The following is a 25,320-nucleotide window of genomic DNA, read 5'->3' on the forward strand; positions in this document are numbered from 1 at the left end:
TGCGTTGGTGTTTTGGTTGAAGCCACTGGGAGGGAGCTCCAGTGAAGCTAAGCAATGCTGTAAGCCTCAGCTGTTTTGGAAGCAGTACATTAGACAGACCATAACAAATTGTTTGAAAATTGTTATAGAACACTAATTGGGTAGAAGCTTTCTGTTTCAGTCACTACCATTGATTTAAGAAAATGGAGTTTGGAGCCATATTGACATAGATTTTAATCCTGATTTTCCAGTCACTATTTTTATAAGTTTGGAGAGAAAATAAGGTCCAAGTTGCAATGTTCCCACCTTTATCACCCTATCACCTTTATCATAGTTATGGTATTTTGTACCATATGAGAATGGGTTAGGAAGCTCTTCCAGCAAGAGCTGGAAGAGCTGGGAGCGTGGGCCCTTACCCTGCGCCGTGTCATGAGGACAGCAGGCCCTGGACTCTTCCAGCGAGCTTACCTTCTGGGTGGCAGGACTGTGTGGCTTTCAGCCCTTGGGTGATGGCGGACCCTCTGGCCAGTTTTCTTTACTCTTACTCTATTGCTGGGGTTAACACCTAGAACCTAAAGGCCCTTTCAGGAAAATGAAACAAAGTATCTAAATGTTAGCACTTAAAGGTGGCAAAAGCATTGTTTTATAGTGTCTTGGAAAGGGGCCAGGCCAGGCAGAGTCTGGGAGTCAGAAGGTGGGGAAGCTGTACACCCTCCGCCTGTGACCTTGCTCCTGTCACTGTGCCATGCCTTGAGCTGTCTGACCTCTCTTACCTGCTGAGTGGGTTCAGGCTGATGTGTTGAAAGAGGAGGTACAGGGTGGTTCCTTTGGTAATGGCCTCTGAAACGTGCTTTCTCTTCAGGGTGAGTACAGCAGAAGTTCTGAGGTTGAAGAGCTGAAAGCCATTATTGAAAATTTGCAAGAGAACCAGGAACGGTTACAAAAGGATAAAGCAGAAGAAATTGAACAGCTGCATGAGGTCATTGAGAAGCTGCAGAGTGAGCTGTCCCTTATGGGGCCCGTGGTCCATGAGCTCAGTGACAGTCAGGTGGGCAGCCTGCACAGTGAGCTTCTCTGTTCCCAGGCCCAAGGCCCCGGAGGGCAGGTGCTGCAGGCTGAGCTCGAGGCTGCACGTGCTGCCAAGGAGGCCCTGGGCCAGCTGTTGGCCGACCAGGCACGTGGACATAGCGAGGCCCTGGAGGCCCTACAGCAGCGCCTGAAAGCAGCAGAGGAGGCCGCTGCCCGGCAACTGGCTGAACTGGGACACAGTGTGGCCCTGAGGGAGGCTGAGGTCCAGGGCATGGCTTCCCGGATCCAGGAGCTCGAAGCCCTCCTAAAGGCAAGGGAAGCAACACTTGTGCAGAGAGATTCAGAAATCGGTGCTCTGAACAGGAGCAGAGCAGCACACTCCGCAGAGCTGGAGGCCGTCCTGCTGGCCCTGGCCCGCTTCCGCTGCACCCTTGAACAGCAGCCTCGGGCTGCCCCGGAGGAGCCTCCTGAGCTCCAGCGGTTACGAGTGCAGTGTGTCCGCCTCAGCCGCCAGCTGCAGGCGCTGAGCCACCGGTTTCTGAGGTGCCAGGCGGAGCTGGGCAAGCAGCAGGCCTGTGTGGACGCAGAGGCTGTGTGTGATGACAGGCTGGAGCAGGGGAGCGGAGGCCCCCACGGCCAAGGCCCACAGGTAGGCCTTGATCCCTGCTGGCCACGGATGCCCAGCCTCTGCACCTGAGGAGCTGGGGCTGCATGCGGCAGGGGCAGCTGGGCTGGGCTGGGCTGGAGCGTTGGATTGAGTTTGTTCTTCTACTTTTCATCTCGCAACTTGGATGACTTCTCTTGTGCTAGACAGTGGGGCTACATTTGCCATTGGTGGCTCCTGGCAGGGTAGAGGAGGGAGCGCGGAGCACTGGCTGGGCTGTGCCCATGTGGGACCTACACAGGAGTCAGGCTGGGCCTCACTCTTTGGTACAGTGTCAGACTTGTTATTATTGGAACCCTCAAGTGCTCCAGGGGTTACATGTGGGGATCACTGGCATTGATTCCCTCTCATCTAATCAAATGGCTATACAAGCATTTCCTGCATACAATATTTTAAGCTCATTTCATTTTGGAACACAAAGCCCTATGTGGCTTTTTCTTCTTAAAGTATTCCTGTTTGCTTTTGAGTAGAGGACATCAGGGTTTAGCTGCACACTGCCCCTCACATGCCCAGGCAGAGCAGTTTCTGACCCAGATGCCTCCAGCCACCCGGTGCTGTGAGCCGCCTTGATGGGAGGGATGCCCCCAGCCTTGGGTCCTCAACCTGGCACTCTGACCTTGTGGGCATGGAGCAGAGGCAAGGTGCATTCCTTCTGAGTTCCCTTCTGCCTAATAAGGCTCCAGCCTGGGCAGTCTTCAGCACAGCTTACAGTATCCAGACTTCTGCTTCACTCAGCTCTGACCGCATGTGCCTCCTGCTATTTCCTGTCAAGGATGATCTGCAGCCTGCCAAAGTCTTGGTGACACTGAAGGACACTGGTTTCCACAAACCGGAAAGTGCAATGTCGGTGCTCACAGTCTGCCAGAGACAGCTGGAGGCGGAGCTACTCTTGGTGAAAGAGGGCATGTGCTTGAGCCCAGAGGATGTTGGCAGGGTGCCAGCAGGGATGCAGGTATGCAGGTGGCCGTGAGGGTGGGGCTGGGGTGCAGGTGCCTGGGCAACCGAGATGTGAAGGTGTGTGCGTGTCACATGGTGCATGGCCTGTTTCTCCAGGGAGGGAAGGAGGTGGAAAGGCTCAACCATGGTGGGGTAATAGGTATGTGGTGTGTCTGGGGTCAGGGAGGGATGCACACGGGGCACACATCCATTTCAGAAAGGGCAAAGGTGTGCGAAAGCATATTATGGATTGGGACGTGGGTATGCGGGCTTGGGGACTGCAGGTGCACAGCTGTGCATCCTGGGAGGCTTGGCACAGTGTGTGGAGCTCATGGTAGTGAAGGCTCGTGGCCACATACAGCAGCAGGTTCTGGATGCATCTGCCCAGCCATGACGGTGTGCCTTGTCCATCGTGAGGTCTCCGCTAGCTACACTGAAGACGGGCTTTGAACACGTTTGCCCTGGTCTGAGCAGCGGGGGGTTTTGTGAGGACCACGTTGCCCAGCTTCACCCTGCTCTAGACCATTGTGCCCCAAGTGTCAGTCCGACATTGAAATGCTTTAGGGTTTAGGTCTTGACTGCTGTTTTTTTTCCTTCCAGGAGAGTGGGCTTACATTTTCCCTGGGAGTTTGCTCCTCAGCAGCCTTAGGCCACGGCAGGGTTCTGACTGAGCAAGGGGGCACGTAGCCATGCTCCTCTGCCACATATGCTCCACACGTTTTTCATGGTGTCTGTCAGTGCCTTCCTCCTGGGGGAATGTGCCCTGTGGCCCTGCTGGGCCAGCCAATCCCCATCTCGTCCTCATTGCCGGTCACCTGACTACTCAGCCACGCTTGCCTCAGTGGCGGTTCTGCTCGGGTCTTCCCAGATGGGCTGGTGTGCGTGGGTACCAAAGTCCCCTTGCCCTGGCTTATGTGAGTGGTGGTGCAGCCGACATGGCCCCTCCTGCCTGGGCCACATGCACCATGCTCACTGATTCCACAGTGGCCTGGGCTGTGCCTCAGAGAGGATGAGTGAGCCTGTCACAGCCCTCGGGAGAGACACCTGCAGGTTTTCAGAGCACTCGGCCCTGCATCCCGTGTGTTTGTTGTCCTTAGAAGGCGTGGGTTGACCAGGAGACCACCTGCAGACAGCTGCTGCTCACAGGGCTGCTACCTGGGTCTCCAGCCCTTTCTGGTCACATGTGCAAAGGCTGTGCCAGCCAGTGACCATGTAGATGGTTGTGGCAGTTGTTCTCCAGGCCCAAGACCTTTAAGCCTCGATTCTTTTTTTTTTTCTTTTCACTAAGTCAAGCTTGAAATCTTAAGCAACTGGCAGGCAGAGGGCTTTCTTGGGTTCTCCCCGCACACGTGCCAGGAAGTCCCTGAATGGGCTGTAGGACCAGACGGTGCTGTGAGGCGCCCTGGGTTTACTGTGTGCATATTCGCCTTACCTGCAGGGTAAGAACAAGCGACTGGAAGATTGTCAGCTGCAGAAATTCAACCTCATAGCTCAGGTGAAACAACTTCAGAAAAAACTAAACCGGCTAGTACACTCCATGGCCTTCCAGGACATGGACATGGGGGGCTCTGAGCCCCAGCAGCCCTTGGCAGTGGCCAGCCTGTCAGAAAACAGCTCCAGTGAGAGTTCCTGCAGTGGAGAAGCGGCAGACGCCTTGCCTCCTGTCGATGCATTTGCTCTCCCCATGACCCCGTGGGGTCTAATTGGCAATACTAAAGGTCGGGATTCCTTGGTCAGGATGGAAATGCCTGACACAGAGGGACAGGACGAGCCCCTTTCCTCACGGACCAGTGATCCCAGCGAGTCCTGCCATGCCAAGGAGGCTGAGCCTGAGAAGGACCCACTAGGGGTGCTGGACCTGTCCTCCTGGAGCTCTCCTGAGGTCCTCCGGAAGGATGCGACCCTGGACCCCCAGCCCAGCTTCCCCCCGACACCCTGCTCAGCTGCTCTGAGCCTGCCCAGTGTCATGGCCTCCCCCCAGCCCGGGGCAGACTCGCTGCTGCAGGCCGACATGTCGGAGCTGCATTGTTACCCGGGCGGGTCAGCAGCAGGACCAGCCCTGCAGTGGGCAGGAGCCCTTCCAGCTGACCACCACCACCACCACCCCATGGAGAGCACAGCTGCGGTAGGTGCCCCCCTGCTCTGCCCCACTCAGGGTTCCCATGGGGATGTATCACAGCAGCGCCATTGTTGGCTCAGCTGCCTGTGCAGGGGCCTTGCGCCTGTGGTGGCAGGACCCCTAGGTCACTCAGGCGTTTCCAACATGAGCTGCCTCAGCAACCCGCCTGGTGTGTCAGCTGATGGCAGCGTCCTGCAGCAGAGTCACAAACCCATCTGCGGGCCTGATTGACATGAGGATTCTTGTCCAGAATGGTTTTAGATTTATTTTCAGTAACATTTCACATCTCACAGGTTGTACATGTGCTAGTTAATTTTTTTAAACATTTTTTTCTAGTGGTAGATAGACACAGTATTCTTATTTAATACTTTTTATGTGGTGCTGGGGATGGAACCCAGGGCCTCACACATGCTAAGCAAGCGCTCTATCACTGAACCACAACCCCAGCCCTATGCAAGTTAATTTTAAGAACAATGTATCATTTTTTAATTAGATGATGTTTTTCCTGACAACAACTTTGGGATTTTGTATCTTAAGTTAAAATAAAAATAATTTGGGGATATGTGTTTTCTGAAGTATCCATATACTATCATCTCACACAAAAAAATTAAAAATCTGAAATATTTGCTAGAGACTACTGAAGTGCCATAGGCACGTTTGAGTCAGTAGTGGAGCCTGGGGCCCAGTGGGTTCACATTCTGAATGCTGGCACATGCTGTTCGAGTGAGAACATGGCAATTCTGGCCCTAGAAGCTTCCATCCAAGCCAGGCGTGGGGCCCACACTGTGATTGCTGCTGCTTGGGAGGCTGACAGGAGGATGGTGCCAGCCTGGGCGACTTAGCGAGACCCTGCCTCTCCACAGAACTTCACCAGGGCTGGGGATGCAGCTCAGAGGAGGCACTGGCCTCGGTGGGTTCGAGGGGATTAGAGGCCCAGAGGAGGTCGGCTGGTGAGTGGAGCAGTGCAGCTGCTGCTCTGTAGCTTCTCAGAGTCTGTCTGTCTGTCTGCAGGAGAAGGACGTCGAGGACTTTATCGCAACTGCTTCTAATTCTCAAGACACACGAAGATCGTCTCCTCTGGGGTTGGCAGGGGACTGTGATGGAAGTGAACACAGTGAGTCTTGGCTTGCTTTGCTCTCCCTCTTAGAGGGAGTAGGGCTCAGGCATACCCCGGGGTGCCCATCCTCACACCCCTGGCCACTGGTGAGCTACAGACCTGCTGCTGGCTGCACTCTGCACCGGCAGTGCATCTCTTAGATAGCTCCAAGCCTCACTCGGCATTAGAGCTGGCCCCTTGGCCTTGCTGATGTCCTGGTGGCAGCCCCCGCAGGCAGGCAGACAAAGGGAGGTCAGCTAGGGCAGAGCAGCCAGCACCACTGGCTCTGCCTCCTGAAGTTGGGGAAGGGCAGTGGCGCTGCTCTGCGCTGCTCCTTGGCACACCTGTGTTCGGCTGTTCCCAGGGTGTATGGGCTGCTGTGTCCTCCTGGGTCTTCCTGTAGGAACCCTTGGCTGTGGGGCAGTCGCCAGGTTTTCCTTGTGCTTCCCAGGGCAGGGTCCTGTGGGCGGGCTGCAGACTTCAATCCCCAGCTTGGGCCCTGCACACTGGCCTCACCACTGTGGCTGCCAAACGTCTTCATCTGACTTGACAGTTTCTCCTGTAAGGGTGTCTCTCTTCAAGTTAGCCATCAAGGTTTTGTTTTTTTGTTTTTTGATTCATCATTGCCTCTTCCATTGGTTTTTGAGAATGAGATCATGGTGAAATATAGTTCATTGGGAATTTAGCACTTGCTGAATGCTAATGAAGTAGGTTTTGCTGTTGCTGTCCTGTCTGCCCTGACTTTGAGTCCCTGTTCTCTGGGGATGCTCGACATTCTGCTCTGGGAACAAACGTTTGCTTGTTTCTAGTCACCTTTGCCAGTTCACGTGACATTCATAGCAGTGGTGCAGTCTTGCCCAGCTCTGTGAGTGCCTGTGCCAGTGTCCCTGCCGAGTGTCCCTAGCATACATTTCCTCTATTCCTGTTCTGCTGCACACCCGCTGCTGGGCCACCCACGTGCCTGAGCTATGTGTCCCCGGAGCCCTCGAGCATCTCTAATGCCTGGCCAGCCCCTTCCTTCCTTAATGGTGTTGTGCTGGAATGAAGCAGCTTCCCAGAGCTCTGGGAGCGTGTGCTGGGAGGCTTCTTGAGACTCTCTGTCTCATTGCGGTTTGCCTTGGTTCAGACTCCTGGGTTGGGAGTCATGTGTGCTTGGACTTGGAATGCTACCCACCCTGACACCAGGGACCTACAGGGCTGCCTAGTTGGGGTGCCATGCAGCTGCTAGCCTCAAGAGCTTCCTCTTATTCCTTCTAATCATTTATCCTGTGGCCTTCTCTCTTCTTTCTGTAGCTTTTGCAAATGAAGCATTAGACCCCCTGCTCTGATTTTCTGATTTCTTTAATTTAGTTTTTCTCCTTGTCCTTGTCTCCACATTTTTGTGGAGCTTCTTAACTTTGGTGCTAGTGTGTCTCTGTTCTCCCACTTTGGATTCCTGAGAGGCCGGTCTGGGTGCTCCGTCCTGTACCTTTGTGTCTTGGCCTTGTAGCAGCAGGCCTCGTCTTGTTTCCCTGGAGGTGGTAGCCGCTTTTCCTGCGTTGTCTTCTGTTGGCTGCACATCCAGTTTCTTCCCAGTATGCTCTTTTCTGGGTCTGAGGACCTGGACTGGCCCATCCTCCAGTGAGGCCTTGTCTCTGGACGTCTCACTTTCTGCTGGGGTCTGGAACTGGGTGCTCTGAAGGTGCCACCTCCTCACTGCCCTGCCTGCCGGGGGCCTGAGGATCAGATGGGGCTGCACACCTGGGAAGGTTCCAAGCCCCCTCCTGTCAGAGGACCTGGGGCCCTGTCTCAGCTATGTTTGGGCATGCGTGCCTTTTCTGGACCACATGTCTGCTGCCTGCCCAGCTGCTGCCCGCTCGCCTCGGGGCCGACACCGGCTGTTCCCTGCCACTCTTGCTCCCTTCCTTGAGCCTGTAGAGCACAGGCTCATGTGTGCAGCCGCTAGCGTGCTGGCTTGGGGAGGTGGTCAGCTCGGTGAGGGGTGCATGCCCTCTATGCTTAGGAGCGCGGTGTCCCCAAGGCTTTCCTCTAGGCGTGGACATTGGCATGGGCATGCAGGGTGGCCTTCCCTGACCTGATGAGGTTTCTCCTGCCTTGCCCGTGCTCCTCAGCTCTCCTCCTCTCATGGAGCTGTGGTGCAGGTGGAGGTGGGCTCTGTGGCCCGGTCTCACCATGTGGTGCTGTAGGTGGCAGCCTGGGCTGTGGAATGATGCTGAGCCCAGAATTGGGAAGACCCGAGGTCCCCACCGCTGGTCCTGCGACTCCTGCTCTCGTCTCCAGAGGGTCACCACAACCACCCGGAGTGATGAAGGAGAAGGAGGTCCACCCCCTGCACATGAAGGTAGGGACCAGCACTTCGTGGGGGTCAAGTGCATGTGTGTTAGTCCTAAGAGACAGGGAGAGTCCTCTTCTTGCATTTATTTATCATCGTTTGTGGCTGATTGGTGGAAATGATAGTGTGTGTTTGGTTTGGTTTTGGAGGCAGATCTCTGGTGGAATTCAGGTATAATTCCCAAATTTTAAGGAGTAAATTAGGTTGTTAATGAAAATTCTTCATACTTAAGTTTAGTAATTAACAAAAAAAAGCAAGAACTTCAGGGAAGTCTTGAGGGAGCCATCAAGAGGCTGCAGTGAGGCCAAGGGCTGTGGTTATTTGAGTCAGAACTTAAAGTCCCAAATGTCATTCTTGTAGATTTCTTAAATTGCTCCAAGTGCATTGTCTCCCTGGGTTGTTTTAGATGCCTTCTGGAGTGTAGAGTACCAGGGCCATGCTGTGTGTAGGTGAGGGCCACGGGGCAGCCCCAGGGGCGACGCTCCTGCCTTGGTGCCACAGTACATTGTGGGAGCACGCCTGCCACCTTGTGTGGTCTCCCTGTGTGGTTCCTGTGTCCTCCGTAGACCCTGTGCTCCCTGGGGTAGCCCCTTTGGGTGGTCACTTGTGGTCGCTATTAGAGTAGCTCTACCCCAAGAGGCTGTGGAAGGCTGGGCTTGCAATGGGAGATCCCCAGAGAGCCCTTGAATACAGGGTGGATAAGCAGCCTGAGGTGAGGCGACACTAGGGAAGCCAGTGAGGACCTCTGCCAGGGTGGCAGGCCACATGCAGGTGGGACACACTTGGAGGTTGCTCCTCGACAGAACCCCAGGGCCCGAGAGCAGAGGCTTGGCTCCCGGAAGCCGTGGTGATGGAGCCCTGGGCGGAGCCACCAGCGTCCCGGTGCTGTTGGTGCGCCACTACCTGGGCCTGGGCCTTGTCCATGTGGAGAAGGTTTTCTCACAGAAAACCCAGGGCTGCAGAGACACAGCCCTCCCTGGCTGGGAAGCTGTACCTAGAGGGCCGTAGGTTGTGAGTTTTCTGTCCAAGGGGTGCTTTTAAAGCATGTTTCTCTTTGTTACAAAATCCAGAAATGGCGTACTTACAAAGTAGAAAGGGGCCCGCTGTCTGTAGCCAGGGAAACTGTCACTGGGCCCTGTGTGGATAGAGGTGGTGGGGGGGCTCTGCCTCCCAGTGGCACCCACCTGGCCCACCCTTCCTCTGGGCAGGCCCTCGGTGTGCACCTACTCAGCATCGGAGACAGTGTTTCTTCTCCCTCATGCATCCAGAAACGTTGTTTTAAAGTTGTCTTTCACGTCAGCCCGGTGGGTCTCCAGCACATGTCAGTCATCCTGTCTTGGTCGTGTCCTTAGCATCGCGGCCGGCTCTGCTGTGGGTGGCCGGGTCGCACTCACGCTCAGCGTCTTAGTGTTGCATTTCCCCACTTGGCACTCCTGCAGTTTGCCCAGACGCAGTGGTGTGGGGAAGCCACGGATGCTCCCCTGAGCCTGTGCTGGCTGAGGGTGCTGGTGGCAGCCTGGCTACGCTCATGGGCCCTGGAGCAGCTTCCTCAAAGCGTCTCAGAGCTGGGGAGCTGCTGGGCCCCGGCTTGGAGGAAAGATGGTGTTCCTGGGAGGAAGGAGAGAGGGAGCAGGTGTCCTCCAGCAGCTGGGAAGGGAAGTCTGAAGCCCGTGGTGAGGACAGCTGGTGGCTCTCTGCGTGCTCCCTTAGCGGGCGCCACCACTGTGCAGGCAGCATCCTCCTGCCCTGCAGCGCACTCTGGATGGTGGCAGCGGCTGCGGGCCGTTTCCCTTCCTCCTGTGTTTCCCCTGCAGGCTTTGCTGCAGATGGTGTGTGACGAGAGCCACCAGATCCTGGCGTTATCCGAGAGCCGAGGCCTCCCCAGCACTCTGAGCAAGGGTGAGCCCTGGGCCTCCCTGGATTACTTCTCCAGTGAGGGGCAGGGCCTGCTGGAGGGGGCCCCAGAGAGAGGAGAGAAGGTATGGAATCACTGGCTCAGTGAGTGAGAAATACAGGGGTCTGGTTTTTCTTTTCTTTTTTGGGGGCGGTTGGGGGGGTGCTGGGGATAGAACCCAGGGCCTTGGGCACGCTGGGCAAGTGCTCTGCCACTAGCCTCACTCTGTCCCCAGAAAGATCCGATTTCACTTGCATCTCACATCTGTTTTTCAAAGGACATTGAGATCTTAGAGTGACAGCCAGGTCTGAGGGGAGCTGTGCACAGACATGGGGGTTATGTCGCACTGCTAGGACAGGAGAATGCCCCCGTACGGCACCCCTGCACAGCTGTGCACGCCCCTAGCTGATGAGCTCTGGAAGTGGGAGGGTCAGTGGGAGACAGGACCAAGGAAGCCCAGCTAGTCACACGGCTCTGAGATCTCTAGGCATATCTGGGCCTGCCCATGGGACAGGCAGACTGACCCACTGGTCCTTGCCACCCTCACCCTGCACGGCTATACCCCAGGCTGTCGCCTGGACCTGGCCCCTCCCGGTGCCCAGGAACTGCCTCAGCACACAGAATGGATGCCAAGACCCTTCTGAGTTTCATACCAGGCCCCACACTCCCCTCCCCATGCTCCATCCTCATCGTGATGTCTCTTGCTCTCAGTCTCCGACTCCTGCTTTTCCCACTGGGTGAAAGGGCCACAAGGGAGGGAAGAGCCATGTCCTGGTGCTGGGAGCTGCTGGTGCCCATGGAGGTGCCGCCTGCCCGGCCCCACTAACGGCCCTTGGGTAGGCCTGGATAGCATGTGCAGACTCGACCCTCCCACAGGTGCCTGGGGAACTGCTTACACTTGGCTCATGCTACCCTGTCCTCGAGCAGCAGTGTGCCCACTCCTGGCCATGGCCCCTGGAGGCTGCCAGGTGCCAGCAGGGTAGCCATAACAATCTTGGCTTTCTCTAGACCAGGCCCTGAGGGTGCAGCAGCCCAAGAGGAGAGAAATGTGTGAGCATTTCGCGCGGTCTTACTTCACTGTTTCTGCTTATGACAGTAATTTGCATCTGGCACTGAGTGACCCTGGGCCCTCGTGGTCTCCTTTCCTTGTCAGAGTGGTTTTTCTTGCCCTCCTCCTGCCCAGCTGCCATAGTAGAACCACAGACTGGGGCTTAAACAATAGACGTTCATTTCTGACGCTCTGGAGACTGGAGGCTGGGATCAGGAGCCAGCACAGCTGGGCTCTGGTGAGGTCTGACTCCTGGTTTGCAGATGGCTCCTCTTTGCTGGATCCTCAATGGTAGAGAGAGAGAGCACTTGTTATCTCATCCTCTTCTTAGAAACAAAGCCACAGTCGTGTTGGAGCAGGGCCCCACCCCTGGCCCCACTCAACTTTAATGAGGCCATGCCTCCAAGTGCGGTCACAGCGGGGCTGGGGGTCCAGCATATGTGTGGGAGAGCACTCGTGGCACCCACTGGTGAGAGCATGGAGGCTTTTTCTGCTGGGCTGAGGACAGAAGCTGGGGTCTCAGGCAATGTTTGGCCATCACTCTGCCACTCCCAGCCCAGCATGGGACTTTGCTTCTCTTTGACAGGAGTCTTCTGATATGCATCTCGACTGGAGGGGCCGGTTTCTGCAGGCCATGCAAGAGGCATTGGAGAGGGAGCGGGAGAAACTGAAGGCAGAACTGCAGTCAAGGCCCAGCGGCCCAGACCCAGTGGACTACAGCTTCCTGTTTGAGCGGCTGGAGAAGGTTGTGCGAGAGCAGGTGAGCAGCAGCCTTGCACCTACACCCTTTCAGTCCAGGCCCCTGGCTCTGTTAGAGGCAGTGGAGCGTGTGTGCTTTCACTCCTGAGCTCTGGCCAGCTTCTTCCTGAACCCCTGCTTCTTCCTGAACCTCACTCTCCTGGCACACCAGCCTCCGGGCTGCCCAGCACTCTGCACGTGGGGCCAGAGGATGAGGATACTGCAGGGCACCAGAGCCTCTGCACCGCTGTGCCTGACAGGCGAGGGGTGCTGAGGGTCAGGGGCCAATCTCCACCTGGGCCTAGAGCTGTGGGGGTGCTGGGGCCCATGCACCCACCACACTCCTGGGGTCCGTAGCCTGTCCCAACAGTGCTGGAAGCTTAGACTTGCAAGGGTGGGCTGCAGAGGGGACAAGTATACACAAATTCTGCCTCCTTCCCCAGCGCCTGCCAGTCCTGTGCCTCACACCATGCCTCTTCTCTCACAGGGAGACCTGCAGGAAAAGGCTCAGAAGCACCAGCGCCTGCAGGACAGGAGTAGCCTGCTGTCTGAGGTCCAGGCCCTGCGTGCCCAGCTGCGTCTGACACACCTGCAGAACCAGGAGAAGCTGCAGCAGCTGTGTGCGGCGCTGACCAGTGCAGAGGCCCGTGGGAGCCAGCGGGAGCACCAGCTGCGCAGGCAGGGTGGGTGTCACTGCTCTTGCTGCCTTGTGCCTCCAACCTCACGGCCCCCACTGGGTGTGCTCCTGTGGGGTACCGGACAGTGGCAGCTAGGCCCTCAGCTCATGGGACACCCAGGCTGCAGAACCCTGCTCCTGTGAGCATGTGGGAGGCCTTGGGAGTGTTATGTGTTTCCACTTTCAATTTAAGTTCTTTGGCAGCTTTTTGTAGTTGTTTACATCAGCTGTGAGTAAGTGATGCTTTTGGTTCTTTCCCCACTTGCTTTCTGGCCTTTGTGCAAGTCAGACCTGGGTAAATGTCCGTTCTTGTACTGGTCACTCCTTAGTGTGAGGAGCATTCTGCAGATGACCTTGTGCTGGGTTCTGCCCAGTTGTGCATTCTAGGCTGTACTTGCTCTCGTCCTGTGTCTGCCTGGGCCCTGGTCTGTGGTTTTTCTCTCTCATGTACCCTTTTCTGGCTTTGGTGCATAGAAAGCACTGACCTCATGGATGGGTGGGGCATGTCTCCTCCTCCTCTTATCCAGAGGAGTCTGTGCAGAGCTGGGTGATCTCTTCCATTGGTTCCAGAGATTCTCCTGCAAAGCCACACAGGTTTGTCGCTGCGGGAGTATGTGGCAGGCCTGGCTGGCCCTGTGGGATGGCCTGGAGGGCACGTCGATACTTCTGGAGAGCCGGCCTAGGAGGGATGGATGCAGGCCGAAGGTGGCGTCCCCGCCACCTGTTCAGCAGTTGTCTGACTCAGCCCCGCTCGCACACGCTTGGCGCTCTTTTTGAGTAACGCTGTCTTGTGTTTTGATCTCTCTCAGTTGAGCTGTTGGCCTACAAGGTTGAGCAGGAAAAGTGCATAGCAAGTGACTTGCAGAGAACCCTGAGCAAAGAGCAGGAGACGGCAAGTGATGTCCGCAGACTCTTGGCACTGGAGCAGAGCGCAGCACAGGACTTGAAGTCGGAGAACGCAAGGCTGCTGCAGTCCCTTGATGAGGTGCAGCGGGAGTCCCTCCAGCTGAGGTATGCCCCAACAGCCCCCTCTGTTGACTGTCAGCTGGGTCACAGGTCCCCTCAGCCCCATCTGCTGTGGGGCTTACAGAGAACCCTTGGGCTGGGGTCTGGGAGTGAGGGATGGAGTCCCACAGATGAGCGGGGTGGCAGGCTGCCTTCCCGTCAGCATTCCTGATGTGCCCACAGTGCCCCCGCTGTCGCCTCACAGGTCTCTGCTGGACGGGAAGGAGAGTGACCTGAAGGCTGCACTGGAGGAACTGGAGCGTGAGCGTGGGAAGGAGCGTGTCCTCCAGGCCCAGCAGGAGGAGCAGCAGCTGCAGCACCTGCAGAGGGAGGGCCAGAGTGCCAAGGCCCTGGAGGTAACGGGCAACAGGGGGCCCAGGCTTGCAGCCAGTGAGGGAGGTCAGGAGCAGGGTGCAGAGACAACCCCACCGTCACCCCTGCCGCCTGCCTGGCTCTCCTTCCCAGCAGTGCGCCCAGTTGCTGGGAGCTTGAGGCAGTGAGAGCGGGCTGCGTCTTTAGGCAAAGTTCTACTCTGTGGTGACAGAACCACTGCACTGGGGAGGGGCAGCCCAGGTGGCCTATGAAGGCACATGGCTCTGCTCAGTGGTCCCTGCTGTCCCTGAGGGTTCGTCTCTGGAAGGTGGGCGAGTCTTCTCTCTGACTGTTCACGCAGCCTGCGTGGTCTCTGCCAAGGTCTCGGCTTGGCACCAGAATCACGAGCCACCACACACCTTTGTAGGTTCAAACAGCAATTCTTTATTCCCGCTCTCACACCGCCTCCACACAGGTCCAGGGGCAATCCCGTTCTCCCGTCTGCCCGCACAATTCACCTACTCCACGAGGCTATCTCCAAATCCCATTTTAATCTCACGAGAACTCAACGGGAACAAGCAGCAGGAACACCCTAATCCCAGCAATAATCTTCAATCTCCAACTTCCCTAAAACCCATTGTCTTAAACTGGCAACGCCTTAAACTCAAGGAGCCGGTTACTTCCTCAAACCTGATCAGCTCTAAGCCCAGATCCGCCTTGGTCCTTGAGCAAGGTCACCTTATTAAAGCATGCATGCAATGTCCCATCGAATGTCCTCTAAGCAGCATGGGGTACGCTTGGCAAGGAGATTTCGATGCGTCATTCCTACTTGACAATGGCCCTCAGCAGGTCTCTGCATGGCCCAGAACATTGGTGGGAATGCAGCTTCTTTGTCCTGTGTAGGCCTAACCAGTGACCTCTTGCTCAGAGCGGGTTCTCTGTCAGCTCTGTGGGTCAGGGGCCTGCCTTTCAGAATCCTGGTTCACAGTACCCAGCACATGTGTGTCTTTGGGCCCTGGGTTTCGTGGTTTTCTGAGGACAGAAGAGGGGTCTCCTGAGTGTGGGCAGGTGTGTGTGTTGACGCGAGGCCACTCCCACGCCTGTCACAGACGACAGAAGCAAGACTTCCTGTGTGTACAAACTTGGAAAGACCCAACCGCTGGGTCACAGATCATGAACAGATGCTAGGCAGGGAAAATTACTTAGATGATTTTCCTCACAATTATTTACTTTTCCCCATCTTGTTTTTTCAACAATGCAGGAGTTAAAAATATCTTTGGAGAAGCAACATGCTCAAAATAATCAGCTATGTATTGCATTGAAACATGAGCGGATGGCCAAGGACAACCTGCAGCAGGAGCTGCAGATTGAGCACTCGCGCTGTGAAGCCTTGCTGGCCCAGGAGCGCAGCCAGCTATCCCAGCTCCAGGAGAGCCTAGAGGCAGAGAGGAGCCGCTCCCGGGAGCTGTCGGAGGCCTTGCAGCATGAGCGGGTCCTGACGGAGCAGCTGAGCCGAAGCACGCAGGAGAAACCTATGCAGCACACCCTGCTGCGGAAGCTGAAGGAGGAGAAGGCCCGTGTGCAGGAGCTCCAGGCCGTGCTGGCCAGGGTGCAGCAGCAGGCCCTGCACACCCAGCAGCAGCTGGAGGCTCAGGCCCAGGAGCACCGTGTGCAGCTCCAGAAGCAGCAGGAGGTAAGTGCCACCTTGAGGTTGGCAGTGGACACGCTCCAGACCCAGAGCCAGGAGCTGAGATGCTGCCTGGAGAGCAGCAGGGAGAAGCCAGCTTGGCCGCAGGCAGAATTAGAGCAGTTACACACACGAGGGAGAGCGCACGAAGCCCGCAAGGAAGCCAGGAGGAGGATGCCGAGGCCCAGCCAGGCAGACGTCGAGGAGTGGAAGAAGTGGCAGAGAGACAAGGAGAAGCTGGTGAGAGCCGTCTGCGGCCGTTCGTGAGTTCTTAGAAAACCTGAGCAGTGAAGGGTAGGACAGTCCTCAAGGGGCTCATCCTGGGCCTTTGACCTCTGTCCTCGAGTTTGAGTGTCCTCTTGCCAGCACCTCATCCTGCAACTTCCTCCAGCCTGGCAGAGAACTTTGAAATTGGGAAGCGTGATTCCTTCAGCTTATCTCCTTTTCAAGATGGTTTTGGCCAGCGTGATTCCTTCAGCTTATCTCCTTTTCAAGATGGTTTTGGCCATTTGGGCTCCTTGCAATTCCATGTGACTGAAGTTTGAGTTTCATTTCTGCACAAAGGCCATGGGGTTACAATAGGGATTGCATTCAGTCTGTGGATTGCTTGTGTAGTGCTGACATTTTAACAAGAAACGGCCTTCTGGCGGGTATGGTTTGGCCACACCTGTGATCCCAGAGGCTTGAGAGGCTGAGACAGGAGGATCTGAAGTTCAGGGTGAGCTTTGGCAACTTAGGCAGACCCTGTCTCAAAGTAAAATAAGGGCTGAGGATATGTCCTGGAGGTAGAACCGTTTCCTTGGTTGTGGTAAGCCCTAGGTTCAATCTGCAGGGCTGCAAAAAAAGGGGAGAAAAAGCCGAGCTTTCTGAAGCTCCAGTGTGGACCATCCTCTGGTCAGGCAGCCTTGCAGAAGTCTTTGGTAGCTCTCCCAGTGTTTGAAAGCTCTTGTCTGTGTTTTTTCAGGGTCAGTTGAGATCTGTGGCTCTGGTCCTTTTCCCTGATGGTGTGTACGTGCCAAGTGGTTGGCCTCCATCTGAGATGCCCTCTCGTCCCTGGCATAAGCCCCATGTGGTCATGGCAGACCCTTCTTGCTGCAGGCTTCTGAGTTTGTTTTGCGGTGTTCTGATGGGAATTTCTGAGCTGTGTTATAAGGGTTCCTGGATGTAGTTTCCTTGTGATGTCTTTGAAATCCCAGTGTCCTCAGGGGACAGGTCCAGAAGTGTTCTCTTGTGGGTTTTGAAGGCTTTTAATATTTAGATATGTTTTATGTCAACTCAAGGCTTTTTAAACAGTATCTTCACTGCTTGCTTTTATATTTTATGAAATTATGAAAGAGTGTGTGTGTGTTTAACACACAGGTAAAACCAATGGCCTGGTCCTTCCAAGGGTTGGCCTGCCATGAAGTAGGAAAGGGACATCTGCTTCCTAAAGTAAAACTCTGGGTTTCTAAACGTTTCAAGGATAAACCAGATCCTAAAGTGGTATGATGATAGTTGTAGGAGTTCCTATCAGAAGTGTGCTTGGTGTGCCCAGCAGCTTCATGAGATAGAATTCGGGTACCAATGGGTTCTTCCACTTCAGTCGCACGGTTTGGTGGTTGAGGGTTGGTCCCGGTAGGGTTTGGGAGCTTCTTTCCACCCAGGCCAAGGCTGTGTTGGCTCAGCTCCCTCACACACAGCCCCGGGACGCCTGGCCTGCCTTGCAGGGTTCTCCTGTGCATGGAGTCCCAGGAGATGTGATCTACTGCCATCAAGGCTCTTGTGGACGCATTTCCCACATGTCAGTGGCACTTAATATTTTTTTTTCCTGTTTAAAAAATTTCCTAAATGATTGTGTTTTATCACCAAACACATGGAAAGAAGCAAGAATGTTGTGGAGGTGTAGACATCGGGTAGTGCCGCCAGCAGGGTCCTGGGCCACTGTGTGTGCACTGATGTCCCTAGCGTGCCGGCTGGCACCTGGGAAGTGACTGTCTGACCATTGTGGTGCTGCAGGGTCTCTGCCCCTCGCTGCCAGAGGTCCCAGGCCACACCCATTCCATTTGGATGTTTCATGAAGTGAGCAGCGCCACGATTCTGCATAAAGCCAAGGAGGCCTCTCCTTGGGCTCCGACTGCCCAGATGTGTGTGCAGTGGGGACAGACCCTTGGAGTTTTCCTGCAGCTTCAGTGAACCTGAAGTTCAGAGCCCTGTTCTGGGTGTACTTAACTGAGTCTCCTGTGTGGTCATAAATTTTACTTTCCTCACATGGAAAATGGGTGAAATCACCTCTTCTGTCACCCCTGTGGCTGGAGCACTGAGTGGACATCAGAAGGGGAGCCCCTGCACCAGCCCAACCTTGCAAGCTGTGTGGCTCAGGCCTGGGCTGGGCTCTTCTCCAGCAGTCTCAGTCTCAGCTCTTCCTGTCCATGTTTTTGATTCTTGTGAGGAGACCTGTCTGTGTCATGAGTGTCTCTCTGCCCTTTCTGAGGCGCCTGGTCCTGCCCTGTGGGGTCAGGGTACTCCGCAAGGTGCTCCAGTGTGTGTGGAGGTGTTCCTCCTGCACCTTTGGGACCTGGGGGTGCTGGGCAGATTAACTCACCAAGAGGGCAGGTGGTTGCTCGGTGAGGTGAGGCTTTGGGACCAGAGGACCACCATGGACCTGGCCCAGGGCTGCAGTGTGTGCGGGCGCAGGCCTGTCCATGTCTGTGTGAGGGTATGTTGTGTGTGAAGCTTGTCCTGCCTGAGTCTGCATCACAGGCTCCTCTCCAGCAGGCCTTGAGGGCTCGCCTGGCTCTGGTGTCAGCCCTGTGGCCTTCAGGAGTGAAGATGGGCTCCAGGGCGTGGCCTGGGCCTGTGCAGGGTGGAGGGTGCTAAGGACGGGTGGGCCAGACCCCAGTGAGGCCCAGCCACAGGCCCAGCCCTCGTCTTGGAAACTCACCTCAGGTCTTCTCTGTTTCTGGCCCTTGACGGCAGCGGGAGCTGCAACTTCAGCGCCAGAGGGACGCGCACAAGATGGAGCAGCTGCAGCAGGTGGTGCGAGGGCTGCGTGCGGAGGAGGAGGAGGCGCCCCAGGGTGACGGCCCCCGCCCAGGCTCCCTGGAGTTGGACCTCCTGCAGGGGCAGCGGCAGGAGCTGGAGAGGATTCGCCAGCAGCTGCTCTGTGCTGCTGGACTCTTGGCCAGCTTCGTCAGCCGCACGGTGGACAGGTGACTCCTTGCACAGCGCCCGCACCTGCCACTTGCCTTAGGTGCTGGGAGCATTCAGGCTCTGAGCTCTTGGTGGTGGTGGGCTCACCCTTGTTCCCTTCCCAAGTCAGTGGGCAGGGCTTCCCCGAAAGACCCGATGAAACCCTGTCTTCTGCCTTCTCATATCGGAGGAAAACCCTGTGACGCGCCGGGCATCTGACCAGGCTTCCGAGTTCCACACAGATGTGTTTTCTCCACACTACCTGGAGAGCCCTGGGCACCCCTGCCCTGCTCGTGCAGGGTTGCGGTGCTGTGCTGCATTGCCCCAGGCCTCCAGGGCCACCACTCAGACAACTGAGGCCAGACTCAGTGCCAGGAAGCTGCGCAGAGAAAGTTCTGTGTGGACTGGGGTCGGGGGAGTGGGGGCGCTCCCGTACACGATCAGCTAGTCGAGTTCTCCTGACTAGTAGGGTTCAGTGTACAGAGCAGCATAATTTCTAAGCAGTTTCATTTTACAGGATTTTTTAAAATACATTTTTAGCTGTAGATGCATGTTACCTTTATTTTATTGATTTTTTAAAAATATTTTTTTTTAGTTGTAGTTGGACAAAATACCTTCATTTTATTCATTTTTTATGTGGTGCTGAGGATCGAACCCAGGGCCTTGCGTGTGCTAGACAAGCATGCTACTGCTGAGCCACAACTCCTGCCCTGTTTTATTGATTTATTTTTAAGTGATGCTGAGGACTGAACCCAGTGCCCTATACGTGCCAGGCAAGCGCTAGACCACCCAGCCATGCTCGTAGCCTCTCGGTCAGAATTTTTAACAATTGGCCCAGAATTCCAGCAGAAAGCAGAGGCGTGTGGGCACCTGGGCACTGCCTGGTACTCAGTGATGTGGGGCTGGAGATTTTGTGCCTCTCAGACATGTCCACCTGCCGGCCCTGCCAGCCTGCCTGGGACTGTGCCCCTCTACCTCCCTGGAAGAGGGTTTCTCAGCCCCCAAGTCATGGAGAGGTGGCTGGAGGGGTGGCAGCTGATTATCATGCCCGAGGGCGGCCCAAGCATCGCAGTTACTGGGTGTGGGTGTGGGCTGAGGGTGATGGCTGCTGCACTTTCCTTGCCTCTCTTCACATGGGAGTCCTTGGGTAGCCAGGAGGAGAGCACATGAGATACTTGTGGCCCTTGTGAATGCCCTTTCACCTTTACAGGACGATTCACGACTGGACCGTATCCAACGAGAAGGCAGTGTCATCTCTAGTGCAGACTCTACAGGGGCTGAAGTCTGAACTGAGCACGCCCACCTCCTCCCAGGTACCCTGCGCCCTCAGCCCTGACCTAAGGGCCAAGGTTCTCCAGAGGGATGTCGCGGCAGCACTCTGGGTTCTTTTATGGGTTGTTGGTGGTTCCTCTCTCCCTTGCTGTTGGGGCTTTGCCATCTGGGTCCTGTCCCATGTGACCTCATGCAGTGCCCTCTACTTTGGCCATATTATAGAGTCTTCGGGGCTCAGCCATGCAGTCCAGTGAAGGCTGCGTGGTCTCTGAACCCCTCTGTGCAGCTGTGCCCTCTGTGGGGCCTGAGCTGGCCCTGGAGTGGCTGGTCTGCCAGGGCATGGGCTTCTCCACTTCCTGGATGCTCAGCCCACTCACTGTTTCTAAGGCCACAGCAAAAAATGAAACCCAATTCCTCCTGGAAAGTTCTGTGCCCTATGTGCAGTCTTTGGAAATATCGCTGGCTGCTGACATGGTCTCTGACAAATGTGTGATGTTTATGAAATCAGAAGTGTCTTGTGCCAGGTGCTGTGTCTTATATCTCAGCCATGTGGTAGGCTGGCCTCCATTAGCAGACCCTGTCTCAAAGTAGATGAAAGGGGCTGGTGTGGCCCAGTGGCAGAGGGCCCTGGGCTCACCCCCCAGAGTGTTGTGCAGCGCTGCCTGCTGTCAGGAGGCTGCCACTACCCCCCGCACATCCTGGGGCAGCCACTGGTGAGCTCTGCTACGTGCCCTGTGATTTGGGAGGTAACGGGCCTATCTTACAGGACTTGTACATTGACCCCAAGTATGAGCACAATACTCCTTGTCACTCTGTTTGTGGTGCTCTTAGAACAATAGGAGAGGTGACTGTAACAGGCCTGTGTTACTCATGCTGTCCAGTGTTGTGAAAAGTTTGCTTCCTTGAGGAGGAAAAGATGGGAGTAGAAGAGTTGGTGTTTTCTGCCTGGTAAAGGGTTAGCGGCACCCAGCTGCACAGCTTCTTGTCAGACTCCCAGCTTTGACCTGTAACCCCGAAGACAGCCAGCGGTAGCAGAACAACGTGCATGCTCTCTTTATTTCCTCCTTTTAAGAAGAAAACGGCAGCAGAGCTCCAAGTCCAGCTGGTGGACCTGCTGCTACAGGACAACAACGCGCTCACCAGCGCCCTCAGCACAGCGGCCCGGGAGGAGGCGGAGCTGCGCAGGGTAGTGTCCCGGCTGGAGAGGACCTTGAAGCACCACGCGCAAAAGGGCTGTGTCCTGAGCGTAGGTGTCCCCCCCAGACCTGTGTCTCTGTCCTTCCTGTCCTGGGTGATGGTTTGAGACTGCGTTGGGCTCTGCTGCCTAGGCTGGTCTCTACCTCCTGCCCTGGCCTCCTGAGCACCCAGTATTGTCTGTAAGAAGCCACCACACAGTGCTTGAGGGGAGCAGGGGTGTACCGGGGTGTACCGTCCATGGTGAGTGCAGCCTCAGTTGCACCCTGGTCTCAGGGAGACCCATGCACAGCTCCCGCCCATCCATGCTGGGCCTTCCCTACAGAAGTCCTGGGAGAAGCCAGGTGTTGGCACACGACCTTCTCCCCTGGGGCGAGGCCCTGGCCACTATCTCCTGCCTCAGTTTGCTCTTAGACATCCTTCTCAAGGTGTTCTTACTGAAAAACAGCTCGAGCCTCTCGGGGAGCTTGAGACTTGGCAACTTAGTGAGACCTTGCCTCAAACGTAAAAATATAAACAGGGTGGGAAGTAGCTCCGGGGTGGAGCACCAAGCATTCCATCCCCAGTACTGCAGAAATAAAAAGAAGAGCTTTGCAGAGGGTCCAGGCTGTGGTTCGTTACAGAGGTCGGGCAGGTCTGCCTGGAAGCACGACAGGACAGTTCCACGGTACTCAGACCCTGGTCGGCCCACACTGGATGCCAGCGAGGAAGCAAATATCTCCAGTGTCAAAGTAAGATTAAGCCCATTTGGGTGTTGGGGTATAGAGGAAGGCCAAGCCCATGTGGGTACTGGGGCACAGAGTAAGACCAAGCCTACCTGGGTGCTGGGGCATAGAGTAAGACCAAGCCCACCTGGGTGCTGGGGCATAGAATGAGACCATGTCCCTGTGGGAATCGGGGTACAGGGTGTTGTGGCACTTTTAGATCATGTGTTGGTCAGTGGTCAGCTGCAGACAAATGCAGGGACACAGCTTGCAAGTCTCATCTGCTGTGTGTGGCTATCGGCACGTCCACAAAATGCACACCCTTATAGGAGGGGGGCACCAGCTGTGGGCTGGCTCTGAGGAAAAGCTGCTTCTCAGTGTGGGCACGGAGCTCTGTGTGCAGCCTCCTGGTTCCCTGCAGTTGTCCGCCACCCAGGTTGTCTGCAGACCCGTGGTGAACCCCCGCCTTGCCCAGTTGGGCCCTTACGTAGGTGGGAGTTCCAGGGTCCTTCATGGGGACTCAGCTGATGGTGCTGTGAGGGGCGGTGTGCCCAGGTTTTGTCTGGTAGGCAGGTTGATGGAGCACCACGGGGTGTCTAGGACTGACTTCATGAGAGTTTGCTGAGGAGATCAGTCTGGTCCTCTGAGGAGCCACCGAGAGCTGATGAGGGGCAGCAGGTCTCTGTGCTGCTTGTGAAGGAGCCTGCTGTGTTTTTCCTTCAGATGGAGAAGTTGTACCTGCATTATTTAAGAGCAGAGAGCTTCAGAAAAGCTCTGATTTACCAGAAGAAATATCTGTTACTGTTGATCGGCGGGTTCCAGGATTCAGAGCAGGAGACACTCTCCATGATTGCTCACTTGGGGGTGTTCCCTTCCAAAGCAGATAAGAAGGGAGCCTCATCTCGTCCCTTCACGAGGTTCCGCACGGCCGTCAGGGTGGTCATCGCGGTTCTCAGGTAAGCCCGCCCTACATGTGCTACTACGTGGAATGTGGCAGTGTTTTCTCATGAGAGGAGTGGCCTGGGGGCCTCAGATGAAGGGTGCTGGTCTTCACAGTGTGCTGCTGAGTGTGGCTGTGCCTCTGCAGCGGGGAGGCTGAGAGGAGGTGCTTCCCACCCTCCCGCTGCGGCACACAGGGTTGTCGGCCAGCAGGCACACAGAGCGACATCAGAAACTGCCTTCTCCTTGTGGACTTCACTCTTTCCAGTCAGACTTCACAGACCAGCGGTTGGGTGCCTAGAGGTCTGTCCCTCACCAAGTTGTCAGCCACTTCAGGCACCTGACCATGGCGCGGGCAGCCCAGGCTCTGCCCCACGACGTAGTTATGCCTGTCTCCTTGGGAAAGCATTCTTCAGGCTCCTCTACCTTTGGCATTGGGCTTATTATTGGAGTAGGAATGTGGATCTAGTGCTTTTGGGAATTTCAGTCATTCCAGAGCTAACATTGGTAAAAACTCAATTTATTTTTCAATTTTAAAATTGCTGAGCTAGGGCCCATCTGGGGTGCTGCAGAGAGTGGGCTTAATGGACAGCAGGGCAGGGGAAACGTAGGAGAGCACCCAGGGGGTTGTGCTCTGGGCCTTCTCCAGGCCACAGATCTGATCTGTGGGGAGAAGGCCCTGCTCCAGGAGGTGTCTTGGAGAGTGCTGGGTGGAGAAGGCCCTGCTCCAGGAGGGGACTTGGAGAGTGCTGGGTGGGGAGAAGGCCCTCCTCCAGGAGGTGTCTTGGAGAGTGCTGGGTGGGGAGAAGGCCCTGCTCCAGGAGGTGTCTTGGAGAGTGCTGGGTGGAGAAGGCCCTGCTCCAGGAGGGGACTTGGAGAGTGCTGGGTGGAGAAGGCCCTGCTCCAGGAGGTGTCTTGGAGAGTGCTGGGTGGGGAGAAGGCCCTGCTCCAGGAGGTGTCTTGGAGAGTGCTGGGTGGGGAGAAGGCCCTGCTCCAGGAGGTGTCTTGGAGAGTGCTGGGTGGAGAAGGCCGTGCTCCAGGAGGTGTCTTGGAGAGTGCTGGGTGGAGAGAAGGCCCTGCTCCAGGAGGTGTCTTGGAGAGTGCTGGGTGGGGAGAAGGCCCTGCTCCAGGAGGTGTCTTGGAGAGTGCTGGGTGGGGAGAAGGCCCTGCTCCAGGAGGTGTCTTGGAGAGTGCTGGGTGGAGAAGGCCCTGCTCCAGGAGGGGACTTGGAGAGTGCTGGGTGGGGAGAAGGCCCTGCTCCAGGAGGTGTCTTGGAGAGTGCTGGGTGGGGAGAAGGCCCTGCTCCAGGAGGTGTCTTGGAGAGTGCTGGGTGGGGAGAAGGCCCTGCTCCAGGAGGTGTCTTGGAGAGTGCTGGGTGGGGAGAACGCCCTGCTCCAGGAGGTGTCTTGGAGAGTGCTGGGTGGGGAGAAGGCCCTGCTCCAGGAGGTGTCTTGGAGAGTGCTGGGTGGGGAGAAGGCCCTGCTCCAGGAGGTGTCTTGGAGAGTGCTGGGTGGGGAGAAGGGGCTGCTCCAGGAGGTGTCTTGGAGAGTGCTGGGTGGGGAGAAGGCCCTGCTCCAGGAGGTGTCTTGGAGAGTGCTGGGTGGAGAAGGCCCTGCTCCAGGAGGTGTCTTGGAGAGTGCTGGGTGGGGAGAAGGCCCTGCTCCAGGAGGTGTCTTGGAGAGTGCTGGGTGGGGAGAAGGCCCTGCTCCAGGAGGTGTCTTGGAGAGTGCTGGGTGAGGAGAAGGCCATGCTCCAGGAGGTGTCTTGGAGTGTGCTGGGTGGAGAAGGCCCTGCTCCAGGAGGTGTCTTGGAGAGTGCTGGGTGGGGAGAAGGCCCTGCTCCAGCAGGTGTCTTGGAGAGTGCTGGGTGGGGAGAAGGCCCTGCTCCAGGAGGGGACTTGGAGAGTGCTGGGTGGTGAAGGCCCTGCTCCAGGAGGTGTCTTGGAGAGTGCTGGGTGGGGAGAAGGCCCTGCTCCAGGAGGTGTCTTGGAGAGTGCTGGGTGGAGAAGGCCCTGCTCCAGGAGGTGTCTTGGAGAGTGCTGGGTGGAGAGAAGGCCCTGCTCCAGGAGGTGTCTTGGAGAATGCTGGGTGGGGAAGGCCCTGCTCCAGGAGGTGTCTTGGAGAGTGCTGGGTGGGGAGAAGGCCCTGCTCCAGGAGGTGTCTTGGAGAGTGCTGGGTGGAGAAGGCCCTGCTCCAGGAGGTGTCTTGGAGAGTGCTGGGTGGAGAGAAGGCCCTGCTCCAGGAGGTGTCTTGGAGAGTGCTGGGTGGTGAAGGCCCTGCTCCAGGAGGTGTCTTGGAGAGTGCTGGGTGGGGAGAAGGCCCTGCTCCAGGAGGTGTCTTGGAGAGTGCTGGGTGGGGAAGGCCCTGCTCCAGGAGGTGTCTTGGAGAGTGCTGGGTGGGGAGAAGGCCCTGCTCCAGGAGGTGTCTTGGAGAGTGCTGGGTGGGGAGAAGGCCCTGCTCCAGGAGGTGTCTTGGAGAGTGCTGGGTGGAGAAGGCCCTGCTCCAGGAGGTGTCTTGGAGAGTGCTGGG

At 56.4% G+C, this 25,320-nt stretch overlaps 1 protein-coding gene across 10 annotated transcripts in view; it reads left to right on the plus strand.

Moving 5' to 3' along the window:
• The window catches only part of Pcnt (pericentrin), a 96,714-nt gene that overhangs the window by 67,760 nt on the left and 3,634 nt on the right, over positions 1–25,320 (plus strand). For 4 of the 10 annotated variants that reach the window (XM_078044816.1, XM_078044817.1, XM_078044823.1 and 1 more), the window contains 16 exons: positions 842–1,657; positions 2,445–2,624; positions 4,047–4,733; positions 5,739–5,841; positions 8,010–8,164; positions 9,970–10,134; positions 11,684–11,857; positions 12,323–12,518; positions 13,321–13,522; positions 13,722–13,872; positions 15,090–15,755; positions 18,471–18,703; positions 19,894–19,996; positions 21,028–21,201; positions 21,716–21,880; positions 22,577–22,809. In XM_078044816.1, the coding sequence (XP_077900942.1) occupies positions 842–1,657; positions 2,445–2,624; positions 4,047–4,733; positions 5,739–5,841; positions 8,010–8,164; positions 9,970–10,134; positions 11,684–11,857; positions 12,323–12,518; positions 13,321–13,522; positions 13,722–13,872; positions 15,090–15,755; positions 18,471–18,703; positions 19,894–19,996; positions 21,028–21,201; positions 21,716–21,880; positions 22,577–22,809 (4,403 nt within the window). The remainder of the gene's footprint in view (positions 1–841; positions 1,658–2,444; positions 2,625–4,046; positions 4,734–5,738; positions 5,842–8,009; positions 8,165–9,969; positions 10,135–11,683; positions 11,858–12,322; positions 12,519–13,320; positions 13,523–13,721; positions 13,873–15,089; positions 15,756–18,470; positions 18,704–19,893; positions 19,997–21,027; positions 21,202–21,715; positions 21,881–22,576; positions 22,810–25,320) is intronic. The other 6 variants (XM_078044819.1, XM_078044824.1, XM_078044822.1 and 3 more) reach the window with 4 other exon arrangements.

The sequence above is a fragment of the Ictidomys tridecemlineatus genome, chromosome 3 (genome assembly GCF_052094955.1).
Source record: "Ictidomys tridecemlineatus isolate mIctTri1 chromosome 3, mIctTri1.hap1, whole genome shotgun sequence".
NCBI classification, from domain to species: Eukaryota; Metazoa; Chordata; class Mammalia; order Rodentia; family Sciuridae; genus Ictidomys; species Ictidomys tridecemlineatus.